This window comes from Schistocerca americana, chromosome 3, assembly GCF_021461395.2.
Source record: "Schistocerca americana isolate TAMUIC-IGC-003095 chromosome 3, iqSchAmer2.1, whole genome shotgun sequence".
Lineage (NCBI taxonomy): Eukaryota > Metazoa > Arthropoda > Insecta > Orthoptera > Acrididae > Schistocerca > Schistocerca americana.
The window spans coordinates 154,039,858-154,065,910 of NC_060121.1; the positions used below are offsets into that span (position 1 = coordinate 154,039,858).

The 26,053-nt window shown below is 43.5% G+C and overlaps 1 protein-coding gene across 1 annotated transcript in view; it reads right to left on the minus strand.

Moving 5' to 3' along the window:
* The window catches only part of LOC124605141 (serine/threonine-protein kinase SMG1), a 352,264-nt gene extending 332,691 nt beyond the window's left edge, over positions 1–19,573 (minus strand). The window contains exon 1 of the mRNA XM_047136625.1: positions 18,971–19,573. Coding sequence (XP_046992581.1) covers positions 18,971–19,457 — 487 coding nt within the window. The 5' untranslated portion in view covers positions 19,458–19,573. The remainder of the gene's footprint in view (positions 1–18,970) is intronic.
* Between the last annotated feature and the right edge of the window lie 6,480 nt (positions 19,574–26,053).

Consider the following 26,053-nt stretch of genomic DNA (forward strand, 5'->3'; position numbering starts at 1 on the left):
GAGGTTGTCCAAGCAGTTGGGAACGGTTTTACCGACCGGAGCTTGTTTCCTTGAAGTTATGACCAAGTATCCCACCACAAAGACACAAGCCTCCTACAAACAACCCCACTAATGTCAGATGACGGGACACAATGGGAGGCCGGCCGAGGCAAGACGACTGAAGCCTTGGCTGCAGCATCAGCAGCCTCATTCCCAGGCACTCCTACATGGCCGGGAACCCACAGAAAGCTGACAGGGGAGCCATCAGCAGCAGAAGAATGGAGGGACTGCTGGATCCGTTGCACCAAGGGATGGACCGGATATGGAGCTCCAAGGCTCTGAAGAGCACTGAGTGAATCAGAGTAGAGTACATACGATGAATGGTGGTGGCGGCGGGCATACTGAACGGCCTGGTGGAGAGCAAAAAGCTCGGCCGTAAAGCTGGAACACTGGTCGAGGAGCCAGTATTTAAAGGTGCCGGCCCCAACGACAAAGGCACAGCCGACTCCATCGTCAGTTTTGGAGCCATCAGTGTAAATAAAGGTGTGACTGGAAAGTCGTGCACGAAGTTCGACAAACTGTGAGCAATACACTGCAGCCGGAGTACCCTCCTTCAGGAGCGAGCTGAGGTTGAGATAAATATGAACCGGAGCCTGGAGCCATGGTGGTGTTGGGCTGTCACCCTCTCTGAAGGTGATAGGGAGGGCAAAATCCAATTGTCGAAGCAGGCGACGAAAGCGAACTCCAGGGAGCAGCAGGGCAGACACATACAACCCATACTGACGGTCGAGAGAATCGGCGAAGAAGGACTGATAAGAGGGGTGGTCAGGCATTGACAACAGCCGGCAGGCATACCGACAAAGCAGTACGTCACGCCGGTAGGTCAATGGTAATTCGGCAGCTTCAGCATAAAGACTCTCGACGGGACTAGTGTAGAATACTCCGGTCGCAAGACGTAACCCCCAATGGTGGATGGAGTTGAGGCGGCGTAAGAGGGATGGCCGAGTAGACAAGCTTTGATCGGACGATGGACCGATACAAGCGAAGCAGGACAGTGCGATCCGCTCCCCAAGATGAACCACTAAGAACTCTGAGGACATTAAGGGAACGTGTACAACGGGCAGCCAAATAAGAGACGTGTGGAGACCAACAAAGTTTCCTGCCCAGTGTGAGCCCTAGAAAATTAGTTGTTTCCACAAATGGGAGAACAACGGGACCGAGATGTAAGGATGGCAGAAGGAACGCTTTATATCACCAAAAGTTGATGCAAATCGTCTTCTCTTCAGAGAACTGGAAGCCATTTGCCACACTCCATGAGTATAGGCTGTCTAGACAACGCTGAAGGCAGCGCTCCAGGAGGCATGTTCTCTGGGCACTGCAGTAGATCGCGAAGTCATCGACAAAAAGAGAGCCTGAGACATTAGGCGGAATGCAATCCATAATTGGATTGATCGCTATGGCAAAAAGTGCTACACTCAAGACCGAGCCCTGAGGCACTCCGTTCTCCTGGAGGAAGGCATCGGACAATACGGAACACACACGTACCCTAAACTTTCGATCTGTTAAAAAAGAATCAATAAAAAGGGGCAGGTGACCGCGTAGACCCCACCTGTGCATAGTGCGGAGGATACCTCCTCTCCAACAGGTATCATAAGCCTTCTCCAAATCGAAGAACACAGCTACCGTTTGGCGCTTTCGCAAAAAGTTGTTCATGATGAATGTCGACAAGGTCACAAGGTGGTCAACAGCGGAGCGGCGGCGACGAAAGCCGCATTGAACATTGGTAAGTAGCCGTCAAGATTCAAGAATCCAAACTAACCGAGCGTTAACCATGCGCTCCATCACCTTACAGACACAGCTTGTAAGAGAAATGGGGCGGTAACTAGAAGGAAGGTGTCTATCCTTCCCGGGTTTGGGTACAGGAACAACGACGGCGTCACGCCAACGCATGGGGACTTGACCTTCGGTCCAGACGCGATTGTAGGTACGAAGAAGGAAGCTTTTGCCTGCTGGAGAAAGGTGGGCCAGCATCTGAACGTGAATGGCATCTGGCCCCGGAGCAGAGGACCGGGACAGTGCAAGTGCACGTTCGAGTTCCCGCATAGTAAAGGGGGCATTATAAGTTTCCAGATTCAGCGAGTCGAAGGAAGGTCGCCGAGCCTCTTCTGCCTCTTTCCTGGGAAGGAAGGCAGGGTAGTAATGGGCGGAGCTTGAAACCTCCACGAAAAAGCAGCCGAAGGCGTTGGAGACATCCACAGGATCATCAAGGACCTCATTACCTGAAGTCAGGCCAGGTACCGAGAAGTGGGCCTTAATGCCCAACAGCCGGCGCAGGCCACCCCAGACGACAGAAGAGGGAGTAAAACTGTTAAAGGAGCTGGTGAAAGAGGCTCAACAAGCTTTTTTGCTGTCTTTGATGACTCTACGGCATTGCGCTCGGAGTCGTTTGTATCCAATACAATTCACCAACGTAGGATGGCGGCGAAAGGTGCGTAAAGCACGTCATCGAGCACGGATAGCGTCTCTACAAGCCTCATTCCACCAGGGGACGGAAACGCGACGTGAAGAAGAGGTAGTACGAGGAATGGAACGTTCGGCAGCATTGATGATAACAGCCGTGAGGTAGTCGACCTGACTGTCACAATTGAGAAAATCGTGGTCCGGAAAGGTCGCCAGGGAGGAGTAAAGTCCCCAGTCAGCTTTTGGTATGTTCCAGCTCGAAGGACGTGGGGATGGGGTGTGGTGCAGGAGACGAACGACACAGGGGAAGTGGTCGCTCGAATAGGTGTCAGAAAGGACATACCACTCGAACCGACGGGCAAGAATGGTAGAACAGATCGAGAGGTCCAAGTGGGAGTAGGTATGAGTAGAGTCCGAGAGGAAAGTCGGGGCGCCAGTATTGAGGCAGACAAGATTGAGATGGTTGAAGACATCCGCCAAGAGGGAGCCTCTCTGACAGGATGCAGGAGAGCCCCAAAGGGGATGATGGGCATTGAAGTCGCCAAACAATAAAAACGGCTGAGGAAGCTGGGCAATCAGGTGCATCATGTCAGCCCGACTAACTGCGGATGACGATGGAGTGTAGACGGTACAAACGGAAAAAGTAAAGGCAGAAAGAGTAATACGGACAGCTATTGCTTGGAGTGGGGTGGTCAATGGGATGGGATGGTAATAGACATCGTCCTGAACGAGCAACATGACCCCACCATGAGCTGGAATACCGTCCACAGGGGTGAGGTCAGACCGCTCCGAGGTATAGTGGGTAAAAGCAATACAGTCAGTTGGGCGCAACTTGGTTTCTTGGAGACCAAGGACGAGCGGACAGTGCAGGTGGAGGAGCAGTTGTAATTCCCCCGATTAGATCGAATACCTCTTATGTTCCAATGTAACAAAACCATCGCTAGTCAGAAAAAAGGGAGAACAAAACGGGTGAAGAGCTGGTCACCTCGACGGCCGCGGACGGCCAGGTTTCGAGGGAACAACGCTACAACCGGTGGGAGGCGGATCCTGTTCCATCGAGTCGTCGCCAGCTGCCACCGCTTTCCCAGGTTGTGTAGGAGGGGCAGCATCATTCGCCGACGAGAGGCCAGCTGAGCGCCTGGCAGCAGAGCGTCCCGGCGAAACTGAGGATGGCCGGGAGCAGCGACTCACGGATGGAGCATCAGATGAAACGCGCCGGGGTGGAGAGGGGGATAAAGACTTCTTCTTGGAGGCCTTCTGGGAAGTCCGATGAGGCACAGGGATGGTGGGCTGGACCCGAAGAAGGTCCTCACGCGCGGGGTCCGTTTTGGGCTCACGGATGGAGCATCAGATGAAACGCGCCGGGGTGGAGAGGGGGATAAAGACTTCTTCTTGGAGGCCTTCTGGGAAGTCCGATGAGGCACAGGGATGGTGGGCTGGACCCGAAGAAGGTCCTCACGCGCGGGGTCCGTTTTGGAACGCCGGACCTCGGAAGCCGGGGTCCGGAATGTTTCCCCGAAGGATGCCTGAGAAGAGGATCACTTCTCAGGTGGCGGAAGGGGAGGAGGAAGGGTGGCCCCTGGGGCAGAGGGGGCAGGGGCCGCAAGGGAGGAGGATTTGGAAGGGAGGGATTTGGGAGGCGGAGGCAAAGACCCCGGATGGGATGAGGAGGTGGAGGGGGGACGGGATAGGGGTGAGGATACTGTGGAAGGAGTGGACACGACTGAGGCAAAAAAAGTTGACAACGTCACAGGATGGAGGCGGTCATACTTTTTCCTGGCCTCAGAATAAGCTTGCGATCCAAAGTTTTTAATTCTTGGATCTTCTTCTCCATCTGATACGCGGGGCAGTATAAAGATCTAGGCGAATGGATGCCAGGACAATTGACGCACCGAGGTGGTGGGGTGCATGTATGTTCCTCACGAAGAGGGCGTCCGCAATTGCCACAAAGGGGCTCAAGCCTCACACCGTGACGACATGTGCCCAAAGCAGCGCATAGGAGGCGGGACGTAAGGGCGCACGTTGCACCGGTAGCACATCACCTTTACCTTCTCCGGGAGAACGTCCCCCTCGAAGGCGAGGATAAAGGCCCCAGTGTCGATGTGACGGTCTTTGGGGTCGCGCTGGACTCGCCGGACGAAATGCACGCCTCGGCGCTCCAGGTTGGCCCCGAGCTCCTCATCAGATTGCAGCAGGAGGTTCCGATGAAAAATAACCCCCTGCGTCCTATTCAGTGCCAGATGCGGGACAATGGACACTGGGATGTCCCCTAGTCAGTCGCACGCCTGGAGCGCCGCCGACTGAGTGGTGGAGGTGGTCTTTATAAGAACGGACCCCGAACGCATTTTACTGAGAGCCTCGATTTCCCCGAAGATGTCCTCGATGTGCTGGACAAAGAACATGGGCTTGGAGGTGGTGAACGTCCCCCCATCGGTCCGAGAACAGACTAAATAGCAAGGGAAGTACTTCGCCCCAAGCCGGTGGGCCAGTCCTTCCTCCCAGGGAGTGGCCAAGGGGGAAGGGGCAGGAGAACCAGAACCAGAGACAGTACCTTTCTTTTTAAAAGACTCAGCCGCAGAGCGACCCGATACATGTTGACGTTTCATCTGCGGAACGTCCGCCCCGATACCACCCACTCCGACCAGGGGCTCTCCCCACGGGCGCCACCCAGCCTCAGCAAGGGCCACCTGGCAGGATGACCGTTGCCGGGAGTCCTGATGCCCCAAGGAGACGGGCATCTACTCCTTGGCCGACGTGGGGAGGGTGCAGCTCATGTATCGGCAGTACGATCCCTGTGTTGTCAGGGGGCTACAACCTAGAGAGTACATGACGACCCCACCACAACGGGCTGGCTACCGTGCTGTATTTCGGGTGCCATGGAAAGTCCATCATGATCGTAGGTGCAGATGGGGACGCACTATGGGCGTAACTTGTGCAACCCATCAGGCGTTTAGGCCCAATTTGAGGAATAGCAGGTGCGGTTACAACGCCGGTACACTGCTGAGTGCCAAGGTCTTAGTGCACTGAGGACCAGTGAGACACCACGTAAGGCGTCCTTTCCCAAAAGGCTCTTAATTCTGTAGAATTTTGAAAAATGGAGGTCAAACCCCAAGGGGGACCATCACATGGAAGGCCGAAACGATTGAAACTCCTTTTAGTTGCCTCTTATGACAGGCAGGAATACCTCAGGCCTATTCTTACCCCGGACCCACATGGGTGTATGCAAGTTGAGTTGTGATATAGTAAAACCACTTTTAATTGCAGTACCGAGATTTTCACCTCACCTGCTCCTACTCGCTTCCTACACTCGGCCTACCCTTCAGTTTACAGGAGCAGACCCATGCGCAACCTACCAGGTGGGATACAAAAGCAGGGACTAAAAACTTTTTTTTCCCTCTCTTATCTTTTCTTTGCTCGGTGCTGCTTTCTTTTCGTGCTAGCCCAGTGTGACTGCTTCCACCATTCGCTGTAAGGTTTTCTTTTGTGTAAACTATGGCTTCGCCGCAGGAACAGGCTCCGCTGTCCGATCTTGTACATTTTCAGGCTCAGCAAATGACACAGCTGCTTGGTGCCATAAATGGACTGGTCACACTACAAACTGCAGCTACTTTGACGCCTCTGACACCACCACCTGTACTGACGCTGATGACACCTCCAGCACCACCATTTTGTGCCTTCAATCCTGACGTTGAACGCTGGCCAGAATACATCGCCCAGCTCGAGGCGCACTTCACAGCATACAACATACCAGGTACAGAGCGGCTTGCCTATTTTATTGCCAATGCGGGTGTTGTTTCTATTGCATGCTCGTCAAATTGTTTCCCACCACCCACCTAGAAACTAAAACTTACGACGAAGTGATTGACACTTTGAACTTCCACTTCTGTGATAGTGTAAATGTAGTAGCTGCACACTACAAATTCTTTCGTCTGTGGCGTGGCCCTACTCAGTCCAATAAATCTTGGTTAGCGGACCTTCAGGGACTAACTTCTGATTGTGACTTTAATTGCTCATGTAGACACTCATATGTGGATATAATGATTAGAGACACTATTGCGCAGAATGTGGCAGATCACTGCATCTGCGAGCAATTCCTCAAATTAAAAAACCCGTCTTTGCAGGAAGTAGTGGACTTGCTAGACAGACAAGATACATTGGACATGGCTACTTGCACATTCTACATGACCCCGGGTGTGTGTACTGTTAGCATGTCACAACACGTGCTCTCCCGCCTGGCCCCAGCACAGCACGCCACAATGCGCCGCTCGTGCACCAGTGAACAAGTTGCAAGCTTGGCACCCACTAAGAAACTGAAATCAAGTCTGAATTGCTCTGGTGCCCACCCACGTGACAGTTGCCCATCCCGTCAAGTACATTGTTATTTTTGTAATAAGAAAGGACATGTGCAAGCTGTGTGCAGTAAGAGAAACTCTAATTCACAACTTTTCTGAACAGATCAATATATAACTTGCATGGTTCGTCCCCACTTCGTTGTTCACGTTCCACATTGACTGCATTTACTGGACAGGAAATCTCAGTGCTCGGTGTGTGTAGTTTGCAAGCCATGTATGGTGCAACAACACGTACAGTGTCTTTCCAGGTGCTCCACTCTAGTGATGCTACAAATATTGTTGGCATGGACGTATTTGAACTTTTTGGCCTCGCAATTCAGGACAATGTACTTTGCATCAAGCCTAGTAACCACGCAGACAGTGTTGCCCCACTATGCGATAATTTTGCTGAACTCCTTTCTGATGGCCTTGGTTGCGCCACAGACTATGCAGCGCATATTGTAGTTAAAGACAATGCCTTGCCTATTTTCTGGCGTGCACGCCCGGTAACGCACGCACTGCGTGACACTGTAGCTGCTGAACTTCAGCATTTGCAACACAGTGGTGTCATTGAACCTGTTTCTGCTTCGCCATGGGCTTCGCCTATAGAGTGTGTGTGTGTGTGTGTGTGTGTGTGTGTGTGTGTGTGTGAAAGAACCAAACGGCCGTCTCCGTATTTGTGCCGACTTTACGTCTACAGTAAATCCAGACAGTGGTAGCTACGTTTCCCTTACCGCATCCTGAAGACATTTTTGATAAGGTTGGTGTGGGCAAATTCTTTTCCACGATTGATTTGAGGGACGCATACTTTCAAGATTCCACTCGACGAACAGTCGCAGCGCTATTTTGTGATAAACACCCACCTTGGATTGTTCAAGTTTCGCCGCCTTCCGTTCGGTTGTGCTTCAGCTCCTGCTATTTTTCATTCTTATTTGCAGCAGTTGTGTGCCACTGTCCCTGGTTGCTCAAATTATCTGGACGATATAGTTGTGTTGGGTCGCACCCCTGATGAACATTTGCAGAACTTGCGTGCCTTATTTACTATACTTTTTCAGACGGGACTAAAATGTAACAGACACAAGTGCAACTTTTTTCAAACTGAGATTCAGTATTTAGGACATATGATTAATGGACAGGGTATCCACCCCTCGCCGTCACATCTCAGTGCGATTAGAGACTTGCCAGCACCCAGGAACTTGAAAGAACTTCAGTCTGTGTTGCGCAAAATTACATATAACATTCAGTTTATACCAAATGCAGTGCAGATTGCAGTGCCTTTGCATCGCCTTCGGCGTAAGAACGTTTCTTTTTCATAATACACAGATCTTATCATTAATTAATACAACAGCATTTAGATTTTCCAGTTTTAATAATTCAGTTGAATAATCCTTCCTAGCTTCTACAACTACAGCAATTAACACAAATTAAGCAAAAGTGAAGCAATAATGCCTTACACTCAATACTTTCCGAGAGGGAACGTAATGCATGTGCCAGCAGTGTTCTGGATCACTTCTTTAGTAAAAAGGCATTACTTCTTTTGTTGCAACTAAAGCAGCAAATAGAAATTGAGCTCTCCAACAGTTGGTAAAAGAGTATATTACTACACAAGTAATTTACTAAAATAGCCCAGACTAAAGAAGTAAGAGTTACTACAATAGTAATTCATACTAGTTTGGTGCTCGCCACCCTAAGTGTGTCGTTTCCTTACCTAATTCCCTTAGCATCACCTGATTTAATCTGACTAAATTCCACTATCCTTTTTTTGCTTTTGTTGATAGTTCTCTTATATGCTCCTTTCAAGACAGTACCCATTTCATTCAACTACTCTTCCAAGTCCTTTGCTGTCTCTGACACAATGACATCCGCTAACTTCGAAGTTTTATTTCTTCTCCCTGAATTTAAATTTCTACTCCACATTTTTCATTCAATTCCTTTACTGGTTATTCAATGTACAGACTGAATAACATCAGGGACAGGCTACAAGTCTTACTCCCTTCCCAACCACTGCATCCCTTTCCTGCTCCTTGACTTAACTGCCATCCGATTTCTGCACAAATTGTAAATATCCTTTTCTCGCTGTATTTTACCCTTAACACCTTTAGAATTCCAAAGAGAGTATTCCAGTCAACTCTGTCAAATGCTTTCTCTAAGCTACAAATGCTATAAACATAGGTTTGCCCTTCCTTAACCTACCTTCTATTAGAAGTCGTTAGGTCTATACTGCCTTGTGTGTTCCTACGTTTCTCTGGAATCCAAACTGATCTTCCCCAAAGTGGCTCCTATCAGTTTTCCCATTCTTCTGGAAAGAACTCGTGTAATTGGTTTGCAACTGTGACTTATTCAGATGATAGTTTGGTAATTTTCATAATTGTCAGCAACTGCATTCTTTGGAATTGGATGGACTACATTCTTCTTGAAGGCTGAGGGTCCATTGTTTGTCTCATCTTGCACACCAGATGAAACAGTTTTGTAATGGCTGGTTCTCCTATGGCTATCAGTAGTACTGACGGCTTCGTCTTCTAATCCTGGGGCATTGTTCTGAATTGTCAAATTGTTCTGAATTAGTCAAATTATTCTCACAATATCATATCTCCCATCTCATCTTCACCTGCGTCCTCTTCCATTTTTAGAGTATTGCCTTTATCTCCCTTGTTTAGACCTTCTGTACACACTTTCCGCCTTTCAGCTTTCCCTTCCTGGCTTCACACTGGTTTTCCAACTGAGTGCTTCATGTCCAGACAGGTGCTTCTCTTTTCTCCAAATGCCTCTTTAATTTTCCTGTAGGCAGTATCCATCTTTCCACTTGTGAAATATATGCTTCTAAATCCTTACGTTTGCCCTTGCTATTTTGCACTTTCTAAAATCCCATTTTTTAGTCATCTGTATTCCCTTTCGCCTGCTTCATTTGCTGTACTTTTATATTGTCTCCTTTCAGCAGTTAAATTCAGTATCTCTTGTGTTATACAAGGATTTCTACCAGGCCTTGTCTTTTTACCTATTTGACCTCAACTATTTCAACTTTTAAAGTTACACACTCATCTATTGTATTCCTCTGGCCTGTTCTAGTCAACTATTGTCTAATCCTCTCTCTGAAACTCTCAACAACCTCTGGTTCTTTCAACTTGTGCAGGTCTCATTACCTCAATTACCTACCTTTTTGCAATTTCTTCAATTGTAATCCACAGATCATAACCAATAAATTGTGGTCAATGTTCACATCTGTCCCTGTAATCTCTTACAAATTAAAATCAGACTCCTAAAGCTCTGCCTAAGCATTATACACTGGTTAGGCATGGATATTCAAGTACAGAGAGATGCAAACAGACACAATACGGCACTGCGGTCAGCAATGCCTATATAACACAATGAGCGTCAGGCACAGTTTTTAGATTGGTTACTTCTGCTACAATGGCAGGTGACCAAGATTTCAGTGAGTTTGAACATGGTGTTATACTCAGCGCACGAGCAATGGGATACAGCATCTCTGAGGTAGCGATGAAGTGGGGATTTTCCCGTACGTCCATTTCACGAGTGTACTGCAAATATCAGGAATCCAGTAAAACATCAAATCTCCAACATCACTGTGGCTCGAGAAAGACCCTGCAAGTACGTGATCAACAACAGAAGAGAATCGTTCAACACGACAGAAGTGCAACTCTTCCACAAATTGCTGCAGATTTCAATGCTAGATCATCAGCAAGTGTCAGTGTCCGAACCATTAAACAAAACATGATCAATATAGGCTTTCAGAGCTGAAGGCCCACTCATGTACCCTTGATGATTGCATGACACAAAGTTTTGCACCTCGCCTGGGCCCGTCAACACTGACATTGGACTGTTGATGACGGGAAACATGTTGCCTGGTCTTGTTTCAAATTTTATTGAACAGATGGACATGTATGGGTATGGAGACAACCACTTGAATCCATGGACCCTGCACAACACCAGGGGACTATTCGAGTTGGTGGAGTCTCTGTAATCGTGTGGGGCATGTGCAGTTGGAGTGATACGGGACCCCGATAAATCTAGATATGACTCTGAGGTGTGACACGTACATAAGCAGCCTGTCTGATCACCTGCATCCACTCATGTCCATTGGGCATTCAGACAGACTTGGGCAATTCCAGCAGGACAATGCGACAACCCCACGCATCCAGAATTGCTACAGAATGGCTCCGGGAACACTCTTCCGAGTTTAAACACTTCCGCTGGCCACCCCCCACCCCCCCCCCCCCTAGGCATGAATATTAATGAACATATCTGGAATGCTTTGCAACGTGCTGTTCAGAAGAGATCTCCACTGCCTCGTACTCTTACGGCTTTAGGAACAACCCTGCAGGATTCATCATGTCAATTCCCTCCTCCAGCACTACTTCAGAAATTACTCCAGTCCATGCCACCTCATATTGCAGCACTTCTGCATGCTTGCGGGGGCCTTACACAATCTTGGGCAGGTGTACCAGTTTCTTTGGCTCTTTAGTGTGTAATCAATTTGAAAGCTTCTGGTGTCTTCAGGTCTCTTCAACGTATACGACCTCCTTTCATGATGCTTAAACTAAGTGTTAACGATATTAAAATACGCTCTGTGCAAAATTCTAGCAGGCAGCTTCCTCTTAAATTCCTTGTCCATAGTCCATATTCACCTACTATTTTTCCTTCTGTTCCTTTTCCCACTATCGAATTCCAGTCCCTCACTATTAAATCTTTGTCTCCTTTAACTATCTGCATAATTCCTCTTGTCTCATTGAGCATTTCTTCAATCTCTTCAGCATCTGTAGAGCTAGTTTGTATATAAACTCATACTACTGTGGTAGACATGGGCTTTGGGTATATCTTGGCTGCGCTAATGCATTCTCTATGCAGTTCATAGTAGCTTACCCGCATTCCTATTTCCTTATTTATTATTCACCCCACTCCTGCTTTACCCCTATTTGGCTTTGTATTCATAACTCTGTATTCACCTGACCAGAAGTCCAGTTCCTCCTGCCACCGATCACCACCGATTCCCACTATATGCAACTTCAACCTATCCATTCCCCTTTCTAAATTTTCTAACCTACCTGCCCAATTAATGGGTCTACGATTCCATTCTCCAATTCGTAGAGTGCCAGTTTTGTTTCTCCTGATGACGACATCCTCCCAAGTAGTCACCCCTCAGAGATCCGAATGGAACTATTTTACCTCCGGTATATTTTACCCAAGAGGATGCCATCATCATGTAATCTCTCAGTAGATTTGCATTCCCTCAAGAGGTATTACAGCTGTAGTGTCCCCTTGCTTTCGGCCATTCACAGTACCAACACAGCAAGGCCATTTTGGCAATGTCACAAAGCCAGATCCGTCAGTCATGAAAACTGTTGCCCCACCAACTACTGAAACGGCTGCTGCCTCTCTTCAGAAATCACACACGTCTGGCTTTTCAACAGATACCCCCCTCCATTATGATTGCACCTACAGTATGGCTACCTGTATCGTTGAGGCGAGCAAACTACTCCACCAACAGCAAGGTCCATGGCTCATGGGGGAAGGAGAGGACTTGACAAGTGTAGTTACCGGATATATGCAGTAAACGATACTACTATGCTGCCCCTGTTTGTTACAAAGTCAATAGTAACGTAGCTGTTGAATGTTATTAATTACTTATGCAAGGCGACATACGAATGTTAAAGCAAATAAAAGAGAATTAACACTATAAATATCAAAAATGAAAAAAATTAGAAGGGCCAGTTTAAACAGATTTTTACCCAGACAGTTGACAGCCGATTTACATGAAAAAAACTGGAAACAGTTTTTGTGTTTGTGGAAGCATAATGCAACTGGACATGTATTGCACAGTACCCATGAAAATACCTTATGCTCCGGAATTTTGCAGCTCTTGTCTCACTCGCATGTCTGATGATCTAGTGCAGGTGCACATGCTGTAGGCCCCTTAGCCTTTTTAGTTTGTATGCAATAGTCCAGTTCATTACTTGGCCTTACAAATTTTGTAAAGTTTGACCTATGTGACACAAATGCAGCAATGTATCTCCCCGCAAAATTCTGACAGCTTCACAGTTTTTGTGATCCTCTTGGATCAATTAATGGCAATTAATTGAGTAATCAATTATTCTGGTTATTGGTTTTGGATATACCAATATTTCTTTCATGGCAAATAATATTACATAACTGGTTACCCTTACAGTTAACTACTACAATTTTTCTGCTTCATTTTTAAAGCCTGTTAAGCATTAACTTAAGAAGTGTGGCTGTCCCCTAGTACTCATTGTATAACAGGAAAAATCAGAACATTTTGAATTGGTGTGTTTACGCTCGCAGCCCTAATATCAAGTAACCAAAGAAATCAATGGTGAAATTTTATGCAACAGAAACAAAGTAATATCATTTGCTTGTTTTTTGTCAAGAAAGTTAATGGATACAAACATTTAGATATCAGAATATAAATGTCTCAAAGAGCATCTGCAAGAACAATACTAAAGACACACTCAAAACAGTGAGGAGACCAAACTGTTGGCACCATGTATGACTCTAGATCCTCACTTTCAAGGGCTCCATTTACATGATTCGTTGGCAGTAAATAGTGTAGTTACCACTTGAAATCCCATTGTTCAGAAGAAGCAACCACAGAAAGCAGCCAGTATTGAAGAATCACAAGCACAGTTACAGGCTATTGCAGAAGATTATTTAAAAAAAAAAAAAAAAAAAAAAAAAAAAACACAGTGTGGCTTATAAGTATCTTTGAACAGTGACTCCCTCTGTTCCTTCTGAAAGATAATTTTATAATTCAGGGGACGCAGCAACAGCTTGCTGTTCGAGACTCAATGGGAAAAAGGTAACACCCATTACTGTTCCTCAGTACACTCCCTCAAAAATGCAGGTGCTTGCAAGCACATTCTCTACAGTAAGCGTGTTAAAAAATAATATTAATTAGCTCTTCTAACAAATGTTAAATAGGTGTGTATTTCTGATAAAAATAAAATGGTATGCCATCATGACAGACCAATGCAATGCTTCCCCACCCCTCAATGGTGGACTGTGGAATCAGCTCCTTACAATGTGAAATGAGAGAGTGTGAATGCATTCAGTACAGAACTTCACATCTGTTGTTGCTGCTGATGCTACTGCTGCAGACATATTGTCTAAACAGTAACTGCAAGACAATGTTGTTGCCACCGCCCCCCTCCCTTAAATTATCAACTTCCACATACAGTTTAAAGACTCAAAACTACAGGGGCAATGTACGAAGTTGATCTGCTTTATTCTTATGATTGTGCCCAGCATTAATGGCAAGACGGCAACACATTAATGAGAAGAAAGTAATAATTCCAACCCTCCAGAATGAATTTCCAGTGTGCAGCGGAGTGTGCACTGATTTGAAGATTCTGGGCAAATTAAAAGTGTGGACCAGATTGGAATTCAAGTTTCAAATCAGCACATGTGAACAATACCCAGGATGCAGATAAGCTTTATCTCCACAATTTGCTTTCCTCTGAGGGGGCTGATCCTGAAAGATATGTAGGAGAGCTTCTGTCAAGTTCGGAAGGTAGGTGACGAGATACTGGCAGAAGTGAAGCCATAAACACAAGTCGCAAGTTGTGCTTGGATAGCTCAGTCGGCAGAACACTTGCCTGCAAAAGGCAAAGGACCCATGTTCAAGTCTCCAGTTTTGGCGCTGCTTTAATCAGCTAGGAAATTTTGTAACCATTCAGTTGCACAAATTGTACATCAACTGCATTAAAGGCATGTAGTATTTTAGAACTTGGTTGCTCTGGATCTGTTCAAGGAGGCACACAAAATTCCTCAGTAAATACCTACTTTACTCTTTTTGCTCTTTACAGAGAGACACATACCAGTCTACTTCACATGTCTAGAGCCAGTAATAAAGACAGTACTCCCATATACTGTTTAACACAGAGAGTAACTGAACAGTGAGCAGCTAAGAACTATATTTGTAAGAAATGAAAGTGAATGAACCAAAAAAAAAAAAAATTCCACTGTGTATTTTCATTCTGACAGACACAATGTTTCAATGTAGAACACAAAATTCCTACACTTTAGTCCAAATTATATCTTCAGATAACTCAAGTGTGTGTCAACCTCTGTTAGCATACTCTACTGCAGCTCAGTAGCTCCCATTATGCCCATATTGAATACTGTATTCTGTTTCAATGTTTTAAGGATTCATGGTGCAATACTGAGATATAGTTTCTCATAGATCACAGGTGCCATCCATTAGCTCTCCTTGGTAACATTCCACAGACATTTTTAAATGTACATGATGCCTTGATGTCAGTTTTACATCGCTAGATGCAACAGTACAATACACAAAATATCACTTTCTCATTGTCAAAATAGGAGACTCATGTAACTTACACTTTCCATTCAACATAGCTCTCCTGTTGAGTGCACAGCTTGGTTCCTCTACTCTACTAGACTCCGTCAAAAGTGCCAAAAGAAAAAGAGTCCACATATCAAGCGAAACAATCAATATTGTCCATTGTGTCATCTAAGTTCCACATTCTAATCCCATAGAAAGCCCTTGGCCATCTAAAATGTTAAGTACTGGGCATCTCCTTTCATCAGTGATGTCAAAATGGCCAATGTATTTTAAATTACGCATGTGAGAAAAAGGTGTTCTGTACCAGGTGTGTTGCCTGAGGTCGTGCTCTCTTGTATTGAATTTCAATGTCCAGAATATCGATGGCACATTTGTTCAATGTTGTTCTTTGGAATAAGGAGCTGTGGCTCAGACTTTAAAATATAGTAGTCTTCTGTTGAACCAGGCGATGAAGGCTGTGCCAAGCATGATCACTTTTCTGGAAAAATACAGTATTTTGGCACACTACGTTAAGTTTCACCACTGTGAGAAGGTTGAACCATAAAGCAGTACCAACAGTTTCGTGGTGATGTCATGAGGGCAACAATATGGTATGAAATGTGGTTCCAAAAATCTAGACTGGCAATCCACAATATAGTTTATTTGACCTACCATTTTAGTACATGGTTTTGTGCCCATGAGACAGGCATTAGCAAACATTTTGTTATTCATTGGCTTTCTTTCTGTAGAGAAATGTGTTCTGAATTACATATACAGGACAGATAGTGGAACTTGGAATGGCTGTTAAAACTGATGAACAAGTGTCTCATTTTAGTTTTATTGCTGTTGAGCATAGTAGGAATGGGTGGGAGGGGTTTTTCAGAGAGTACAATGAGGCAGGATTGGTGGTCTGGAGAGAAAAGATCAAATAATGTTTTTATTTGGTTGTTCCTGTGTTACTTATCTTGTTTACTGAATTTTTATTTCTTTTTTATTTTTATTATTATTTATACATTTATTTTTTGCCGCTGGCGACAACACTTTTTGATAAGTACATCGTTAATGTTCTGAAATCCATTTAGCGTATATTGTGGATTTGTTTTAGCCATATAGGTCAACTGAAGTTAATGATGTGAGACATGCATTCATACTGTTGTGTTAATTGCTTTGATTGTAAAATACTGTAAAATGGGAACCAAACTAATGAGGCAGTGCAGTTGTTAAGTCACCTGCCAAGCTCATATTTGGAAAAATGGAGCTTGCTGTGTTTGGCTGCCCTGATTTTCCTAAATCATTTCAGGCAAATGTCAGGATAGTTCCTCGATCAAGGCCACAGTCAACCACCTGTCCTATCCTCATAGAACATACTTAATATGTTCCTGTGTAGGCCTATATAGATTTTACGAGCTATATATTTTCATTGTTATATGGTGACAAATCATATATCACTGTAAGATGAATCCTTGCATGAATGCATAAATAAATAAAAATACTGCTTAAGCATGATTGGTGGGTACTGTGGAGCTGAGTTTAGACATGCAGGTAAAGTAGAGATAATTGTATCTGTCACCATTATACTGGATGTAGATGAGATGCCTCTTCACCATTTTCACGAAGTAACAGGTCAAAGCCAATGCCCAATATTAAACCATTCAGCATTTCCAAAACTGTTACACTACAAATTTTGTAACAGAACAAACACATTCCATCTCCCTATCCTTTGCAGAATATCATATAAAATTTCCTGGATGAACTCCTTAGTATATAAGATTCTTTGAAGTGGTGAAAGGACAAAAATATCCATAAATCTATTTTGACAAACTTGGCAGGCATATACATTGTGGAACTGTGGTGCAGACTGCTAAAGGACCTTGACCTGAGCAACTCTGTGCAAGATGAAGGATTATTTTTCACTAACTAGTTATAGCAACACTTGGGCAGCTATAACTAAATATTGTTCAACTACAGGAGGAATGAGACTAATCACAGAAGCCTTTAAACATAAACAAGGCATGGAATCACTCAATTCATAGAGCTACACAGCACAAAATAAAGAACAGAATAACTTTCTCTGAAACAGAGATTATCTAACATTACCATCTCAAGTCCTGGTTCCAATGTGGGAGGTAGGTGAAGCACTCATTAAATTTAATGAAATACTGACAGCAATACCAGCAACCTGGTTTGCTCCATGAGGCCATTAGACATAAACACATAAACCAATCATTCAAATCATTATGTGGGTAAAATTTTACTTAAGGCAGCAGAACCATAGTGTCCTGATGCAGACAACAACTAGACATGAAGTCAGTAATTAATGCCATTCCTGCTCTATGGCTGACACGTTCTTATACGTACCCTTGTCTATTCATTAAATTAATTACTCTCTTAAAGCGAACATTTCATAACAAAATGTTTGCATTAATATGAACGTCACAATTCTGAGCATGCAACTGCCATTACCACCATCACCATACCGCACTGGCCCTACTGGAAGCAAAATTTAACCCAATACATACCATAACAAGAATTACAGTTATTTTAATTACACTGCACTTGGTAGCTTCACCAGCTCATAATGAAACTATCAACTTTCAACCCTATCTAAACCTCCTGGTTTCCCCACAGATCTGTCTGTTCTTAGGATTCAAAATAATAATAATAATAATAATAATAACAAACAAGCGAAAGAACAATTATTGGCACTCTGTTCTGTCATCGTTTGTGCACGCATGTCGTCACGTATTCTGGATCAAAGCAAATATTCGGTTTTCGTTTTTACAACTGACCCAAATTCAGTAAACAGCAAGGTCTGGAGGATATAGAGATGTAAAAACTATAGTGTTGTAACTCAATCAGCAATACAAAGCTGCAAACCTCTAAACAAAAACAAAATATTGTGATGGTTTTAGCTGTGCCAGAAATGGACCAATGCAAACAGCATGTGGTAACTTTCAAGACAAATCTTGACAAGTGCAACCATAAAATAGGTATCTGACAGAAATTTCCACCAAGTAGGTTCTACAAGGCAATGATCTGAGGCCCCGTGAGATAAGGGTGTAACAAACAATGCCCATGAAAAAATAACAGAACTGGAAGACAGTACTGCCATCTATTGCAGAGGATGCAGTCAGTGTTTAACAGGAAATAATCTATAATACACAGCTCTGATTTCCAAGAGGGACTTACTTAATGAGGCAGTAAAGCTGTTTAAGACACTGATCCCCCATTAGGGAGAATGGAGGTGCTCTGTCCAGCCATCCTGATATGGATTTTCTGTGGCTTTCCTATCCCCATAAAGTATGTTATGTATGGTGATGGTGTGTATTTCGACTTATTTGACCCTGAAAAACCCTACATCATTGTGAGATGATCACTGGTTGAACCACGGCAAACACACAACATAAAACATGTGGTGCAATTCTACAGTACCTATGTAAGTCTCATACCTTTACATGTACATGAAAAACACACAGTCATAAAATCAATGTGAGCCAAGAGTCAATTTAAAGTTACATAAAAGTCTATGTCCATGCACCTAGCTGATAAAAGACGTTGCACAATAAATCTTGAGTATGTGTAAAGAGTTTTAGATAACAAGAAATGGTGTGCATGCATTCAGTTAACATAACTATTCAACATATTCGACACAATTTTTAAAACTCTTCAAAATGCTGTGTTTGGATTGGCTACGAAAAGACATTATAAGCGATACTAAATCGGATGAGAAAACTCGAATTTCATTTTGGTTAAGTTAAAAGGATGCCCACTTATACTAATGACTGGAAACACATCGTATTGAGTGGCTAGTTCAGAAAAAAATGAAAAACACGCGTCTTGTACTAGAGACAATTTTTCTTTTTACTTTATAAGAAAATTGACTCACCCAATCTCGATTTGTTGCTGTCTGTGTCGTTGTAATATTTGGCTGATGCAGAATCATTGTAATATTTGGATGAAGCAGAAAATCCACTGTCTGAAGATGAAGTCTTGTTCAACGGTTCTTGAAATCTTCGTCGAGAAACGTATCCAGAGTCGCCGGTTCTTTCCACTTTTCTGGAAGCTGCGGCTCCCCTGCCTCGGAAATTTGAACTTCTTCCATCAGCTGCTCCTCGAGCCATTCGAGATTCATCTCTCGCGCCGCGAGGTCGTTGCTTATTAAGCCTGTCACCTTTATCCCTCTGGCAAATTACAATCGTAGGTAGCGAGTTACGTTGAGTTTTGTCACCCGCAATATTTATCACTTTCTCTTTCTCACTATCCTTATCCAAAACCCTGCTGCACTTGTTTTCAACTTCAAAATCTTTGCTATCTTCTGAATCTCTAGCGCTTTTAGAAGCCTTGAGCTTGTTTCCTGAACTATTGGTTATCATTACCCACACGTTACATTACGAGGAGTTTACTACATAGCTTACAGTGCAAGCTTTTGCTTTCCGAAAGCGTATTAACGGAATGACGAAACAAACATCAACAGACTAACCGCTCACTCTACATATGAGATACACAGCCACCATTGCATGCAATAATTATCTGAATATGATTGGTTGACTCCGTTCCATACTATTGGCCTGCGATTGGACAAGTCTCGTACCTCTTCATTCGAACGCTAGATGGCAACAGCTGTAGTGCTGATACTAAAACTTTTTAGACGTCTGAAATCGATTGTCGCAACATCTTTGACTTCAAAGTATGGAAAATAGGGAAAACTGCAATTGCCATCGGAGATGCTGCGTTATATAAATGATAAATCTTAATACTAACTTTGCTATAAATAATCAAAATTTCAGAGCAAAAATGTGTTAGTCAGTCAAACAAGAGTGGAACAGTCTATTGAATTAGTAATGTCTTTGAAATTAAAGTCATTTCCCCAAGTTCCGCACTTTGCGGAACGGGACGGAACATCAAAACAGTCCATAAAATATTTCAAAAGTGGTTATTCATAAAGACCACAACGGAACGGGACGTCAACGCCGCCAAGGCTACTCGAATAGAAAGATTTCTCGTTTACGGCGGTGGCTGGGCGTTGGCGCCTTCTGCTAAGATCTCCGCACTCATACATGTAGCAGTTAAGTTCGTAATTTGTATCTTTTAGTTCTTAATTTTATTATTTGTCTTGTTTTCGTGTCACACAGCAAGCGCTCCACGACAACTTGGATATTTTTCCCATGAGTCTTCTTCCACAAAACATGCCAGGTATCGGAAAGGAAAAATAATTTATGTTTTACAACACCCGGACGAATAAAAAATCTACACTGTGAATGAACAAGAACGTAAAATGTTGAACCAATTTTAAGTAACCAGTTTCAATAGTGAAAATGTCAGCATTATTGACTGAGAACATACATTTGTTCTTGACGTTATTTGGTATTTAAAAATAAAGAAAACACAATGAATCAGGTAAAAAGGTACTATGTATTGACTTCTAAATAATGTTAAACGTGTTTGCCTGAATGTGTGTTGTTTAGTAAATAAATGCAGATGTTCTGGGACGCTTGAACGACGAATTTTCTGTTGCTTCTGTTCTCTGAAATTTACCACACAAATTTTGTCAAGAACATTCGTTATGAATTACACTAAATAAACTTAATCAGTACCACTTTCTTAATTCTTATACACTATGCCGACATTTTGTATCACCAATCGTATCTCATACCCTTGAAATCACGTTGACTTTCCGTCTAGCTCGAAAACACTTCTATACGATGGTAACGTAAGTTAATAATTTGGATATGCTGACAAGTTAATATTTGGATCCATTCATATCTCTAAGGCTGTCTAGAGGCAACATAAATAAAATATTAGGAAATAAATGGAACATATAGTTTAAAAACATTCTTGAGGACTGTCCTATGTCTACTTTGCCTAAATATAGCAGAAAAAAATTACAAACGAAACTATTGTGCTTTTGTGAAATCTTCAGAAACTCTTGCAGTGAAAACACTCAGCAGGAATTTCATTACTGATAGTGGTAATTCAAATGCAAACATGAAGGTACACAACTTAATGATAGATCATAAACTTGAAGAATAGTGACAATCCACCATAATGTAAATAAATCTCCTCCATCAACATCTATTTTTTTGATCTCTGGAGGAAAAAATATCTCAGATATGAGAGATACAAAGTTTTCAGTACAGACGTTCAAGAAGGTGCCCTATACTATATAAAATAAAATGCTAAATAGTAATAAATGTGCAGTAAGAATTATCACATAAAATACGCTATTTCTGCTCTAGGCTTACAGAGTTAGTTGGGAAAGAATTAAGAATCTCTGTTAGGAAGGTGTCAAGAAAATTTTTATTTTCTTTTTTAGAAGATATATTTTGTGTTTATTGTTGGTGGATTTGGATGTTATGGTATTCAGTCTTGCAACAATGCCCTTGTGATTATTAATTCCTTTAGTCATCATGACATTCTCTATTTATTCATGGTTGTTAGACACCAAGAGGGCTAGTATGTTAAAGCAATCATTGATACTTCATGTGGACTCCTGAAATAATTGCTCAGATTAATCAAAAAATTAGTTCAATTTCAGTCGATGTTTGATTCCTACCATTTTTTCCCTCATTTCCTGTTGTTCTTGCATTTCCTGCATTTTCACTAATATATCGAGGGTAGATTAAAGTCACCACAACATCAATTGTATGAGTCAGCTGACTATTCGAAATGATACATTTTCTATGGGCTTGCAGCAACCATACATAACCTGTACCCATACTAACTCATAGCAACTATTTATTTCTATTTCACCACAAGGCAAACTATGCCTCGTGGCAACAAATGTACTGCCACCAACTGTATTTAATCATCTTCAGTTTTGCAACCCAGTCTTTTAGCAAAAGGAATAAATAGTAGTAGAAAGCGTCCATGAAGCATGCATGAGCAGCTACAGCTTAGTGGCTGCAGTGTCGCAACATCTGGGTCAGAATAACATGCATGTAGAGGGGAGTGCGAGATAAGGCTAGCTGCACTCAGCAGAAAACTGCACCATGTAGTAGCGAAAACTGTATCAGGTGAGTTGATGTTACCACACCAGGGCAAGTGTCTTGTTATGGCTACATTACTAGGTACCAGGTTTAAGTGAAACAAATGCACCTCAGATGAATGTATATAAATATGTCTGATTTTTGAGGCAGAGGCATTATACTGTGCAGAATCAAGCGTCATGACCACCATGCCAGGCCCATCCTGAATAGTGAGATGACTGACTCCCTTCAGCAGCAGCCACAGATTCTAAACCAGGCTGCACCTGCCTCTGCAAGTTTTGAGTTCCTTGTGGGACTCACTGCCACAGCAGTGTTAACCTGCCATTCACACCTGCTGCTGCCTGCACTGAGTTCCCTACAGTACTTAATGCCTCAGTGTCAGCTGCTGTCAGACTCCTGCCAGAGGGCAGTGGGTTCAATCCCGCGAACAACAGTCTTCATGCGCCACTGTTGTGAACACAGGCAGGGACAAGGGGCCACTCCAGACTCAGACACCATAGCTGACAGAGAAGTAGTCTGCCGCTGACGTCAGAGCCGTCAGCTACCCACAGGCCATCGCCATCAATGCAAGATGCCTATGCAGCATCGTCTCAGCTGGGTAGAAGCCACCGCTCATCCATTAGCGCCAGTAGGGTCAACAGAGTGAGGCATATTCTGCCTCGCTGAGCCACGACAAAGCATGTACCAAAGCTGAATAGAGCATTCTTTACTGTCAGCAGTGTTTCTGCAGGGTCCTTCAGCTTGTCACCACCCCCACTCACCCCACTGAGTAGAACTGCATGCTTCATATCCTTTCTAAGCACTGATATGATTGGTAATGGGAGTGATTGCCATGTGGTGTATTAAACTCAACATGCAACTATTCTGTCGAGGAGTTACCAGGTGATCAAAAAGTCAGTATAAATTTGAAAACTTAATAAACCACGGAATAATGTAGATAGAGAGGTAAAAATTGACACACATGCTTGGAATGACATGGGGTTTTATTAGAACCAACCCATATTGCTTGACGCATGAAAGATCTCTTGCGCGCGTCATTTGGTGATGATCTTGTGCTCAGCCGCCATTTTCGTCATGCTTGACCCCCAGGTCCCCAGACCTCAGTCCATGCGATTATTGGCTTTGGGGTTACCTGAAGTCGCAAGTGTATCGTGATCGACCGACATCTCTAGGGATGCTGAAAGACAACATCCGACGCCTATGCCTCACCATAACTCCGGACATGCTTTACAGTGCTGTTCACAACATTATTCCTCGACTACAGCTATTGTTGAGGAATGTTGGTGGACATATTGAGCATTTCCTGTAAAGAACATCATCTTTGCTTTGTCTTACGTTGTTATGCTAGTTGTTTCTATTCTGATCAGATGAAGCGCTATCTGTTGGACACTTTTTGAAGTTTTGTATTTTTTTAGTTCTAATAAAACCCCTTGTCATTCCAAGTATGTGTGTCAATTTTTACCTCTCTATCTACATTATTTCGTGATTTATTCAGTTTTCAATTTTTATACCGACTTTTTGATCTCCCGGTATTTGAAAAATTAAGCCGATCCTTGTTGTATTGTTGTTTGCGTTTACTTAAACTTATGACTTGACTTTTGTCGGGCTCATAAACATTTTATTTTTGTCTGTTATTACTTTTGTGTCGTAATTTCATGTACTGACATGTTCCATGGTCTTGGAGATTTGCTCCTCCTACAGAACTTGATGTGTAAATAAATAAGTAAATAAAACTAATTTGAACTTAAATATCCACTGGAGAGAAAATTGCTTCTTCATTGAGCAAGGTGATGGAATGATGAAAGTAAATAAGGCCACAGCAATGGCAAAATCAGGAACACAAGATGTCTACAGAGAGGAGACTATACAGTCATTAGCTAATTAGGTGTTCAGATAATAAGCTAGCAGAGAAAAATGAGGAGATAGAATTGTTAGTCACAGACTCTAGGAGTGGATCTATCTGTTGCTAACCCATTAGGTGCAGCTATTGCTAGTTTCTATATGGACAAATTCGAAGAGTCAGCTTTAGAGAAAGCAAATCATGAACCATCTCACTGGTATCGATTTTTGGAAGACACAGTTGTGGTCTGCCCAGATGGTAAATGAGTTTTCGACGAATTCTTTGGTTTTCTAAATAATATAAATCCAAAAATTCATTTCACTGTGGAAATAGAAAATGGCAACAAAATACCTTTCTTGGATGTATTTTAGTTACAAGACAGGCTGATGGAAGTCTGGAGAATAAGGTTCTTTGAAAAGTAACACACACAGACAAATACTTAGTTAAGAACTCTAATCACCAACCACAGAGGTTTTATTAAAAGTCTTGCCAACAGAGATAAAAGGGCTTGCATGGAGTACCTGAATGCTGAATTAAATCATCTAAAGCAGGGCTTCAAAGACAGTGGCTACTCGTAGAAATACATAATCAATATTCTACAGCCAAATAACGAAAGGCTGAAGGACAAGAATGAGAAACAACGATAGAAGAATACAGTTTGCCTCCCTTTTACAACAAAAGGAACAGATCAGATCAGAAAGTTTTTACAGAAACTCGATTTTAGACCAGTATTTAGATCAACAAAGAAAATAAGGCAAGCACTCCTGTTTGTGAAAGACAAACGCCATCTTCTGTCAACATGTGACATATATAAAATTCCGAGTATATGTGGTAAAGTTTACACTACTGGCCATTAAAAATGCTACACCAAGAAGAAATGCAGATGATAAACGGGTATTCATTGGACAAATATATTATACTAGAACTGACATGTGATTACATTTTCAAACAATTTCGGTGCATAGATCCTGAGAAATCACTACCCAGAACAACCACCTCTGGCCGTAATAACGGCCTTGGTACGCCTGGGCATTGAGTCAAACAGAGCGTGGATGGCGTGTACAGGTACAGTTGCCCATGCAGCTTCAACCCGATACCACAGTTCATCAAGAGTAGTGACTGGCGTATTGTGACGAGCCAGTTGCTTGGCCACCATTGACCAGACGTTTTCAATTGGTGAGAGGTCTGGAGAATGTGCTAGCCAGGCCAGCAGTCGAACATTTTCTGTATCCAGAAAGGTCAATACAGGAGCTGCAACATGCGGTGGTGCATTATCCTGCTAAAATGTAGGGTTTCGCAGGGATCAAATGAGGGTTACATGCATGAGTCGTAACACATCTGAAATGTAACGTCCACTGTTCAAAGTGCAGTCAATGCGAACAAGAGGTGACCGAGACGTGTAATCAATGGTACCCCATACCATCACGCCAGTATGGCGATGACGAATACACGCTTCCAATGTGCGTCCACAGTGATGTCGCCAAACACGGATGCGACCATCATGATGCTGTAAACAGAACCTGGATTCATCCGAAAAAATGCCGTTTTTCCATTCCTGCACCCAGGTTCGTCGTTGAGTACACCATCGCAGGCGCTCCTGTCTGTGATGCAGCGTCAAGGGTAACCGCAGCCATGGTCTCCGAGCTGACAGTCCATGCTGCTGCAAACGTCGTTGAACTGTTCGTGCAGATGGTTGTTGTCTTGCAAAGGTCCCCATCTGTTGACTCAGGGATCGAGACGTGGCTGCACGATCCGTTACAGGTATGCGGATAAGGTGCCTGTCATCTCGACTGCTAGTGATACGAGGCCGTTGGGATCCAGCACGGCGTTCCGTATTACCCTCCTGAACCCACCGATTCCATATTCTGCTAACAGCAATGTCGCGATACGATAAACCACAATCGCGATAGGCTACAATCCGACCTTTATCAAAGTCGGAAACGTAATGGTACCCATGTCTCCTCCTTACACGAGGCATCACAACAACGTTTCACCAGGCAACGCCGGTCAACTGCTGTTTGTGTATGAGAAATCGGTTGGAAACTTTCCTCATGTCAGCACGTTGTAGGTGTCACCACCGGCGCCAACCTTGTGTAAATGCTCTGGAAAGCTAATCATTTGTATTTCACAGCATCTTCTTCCT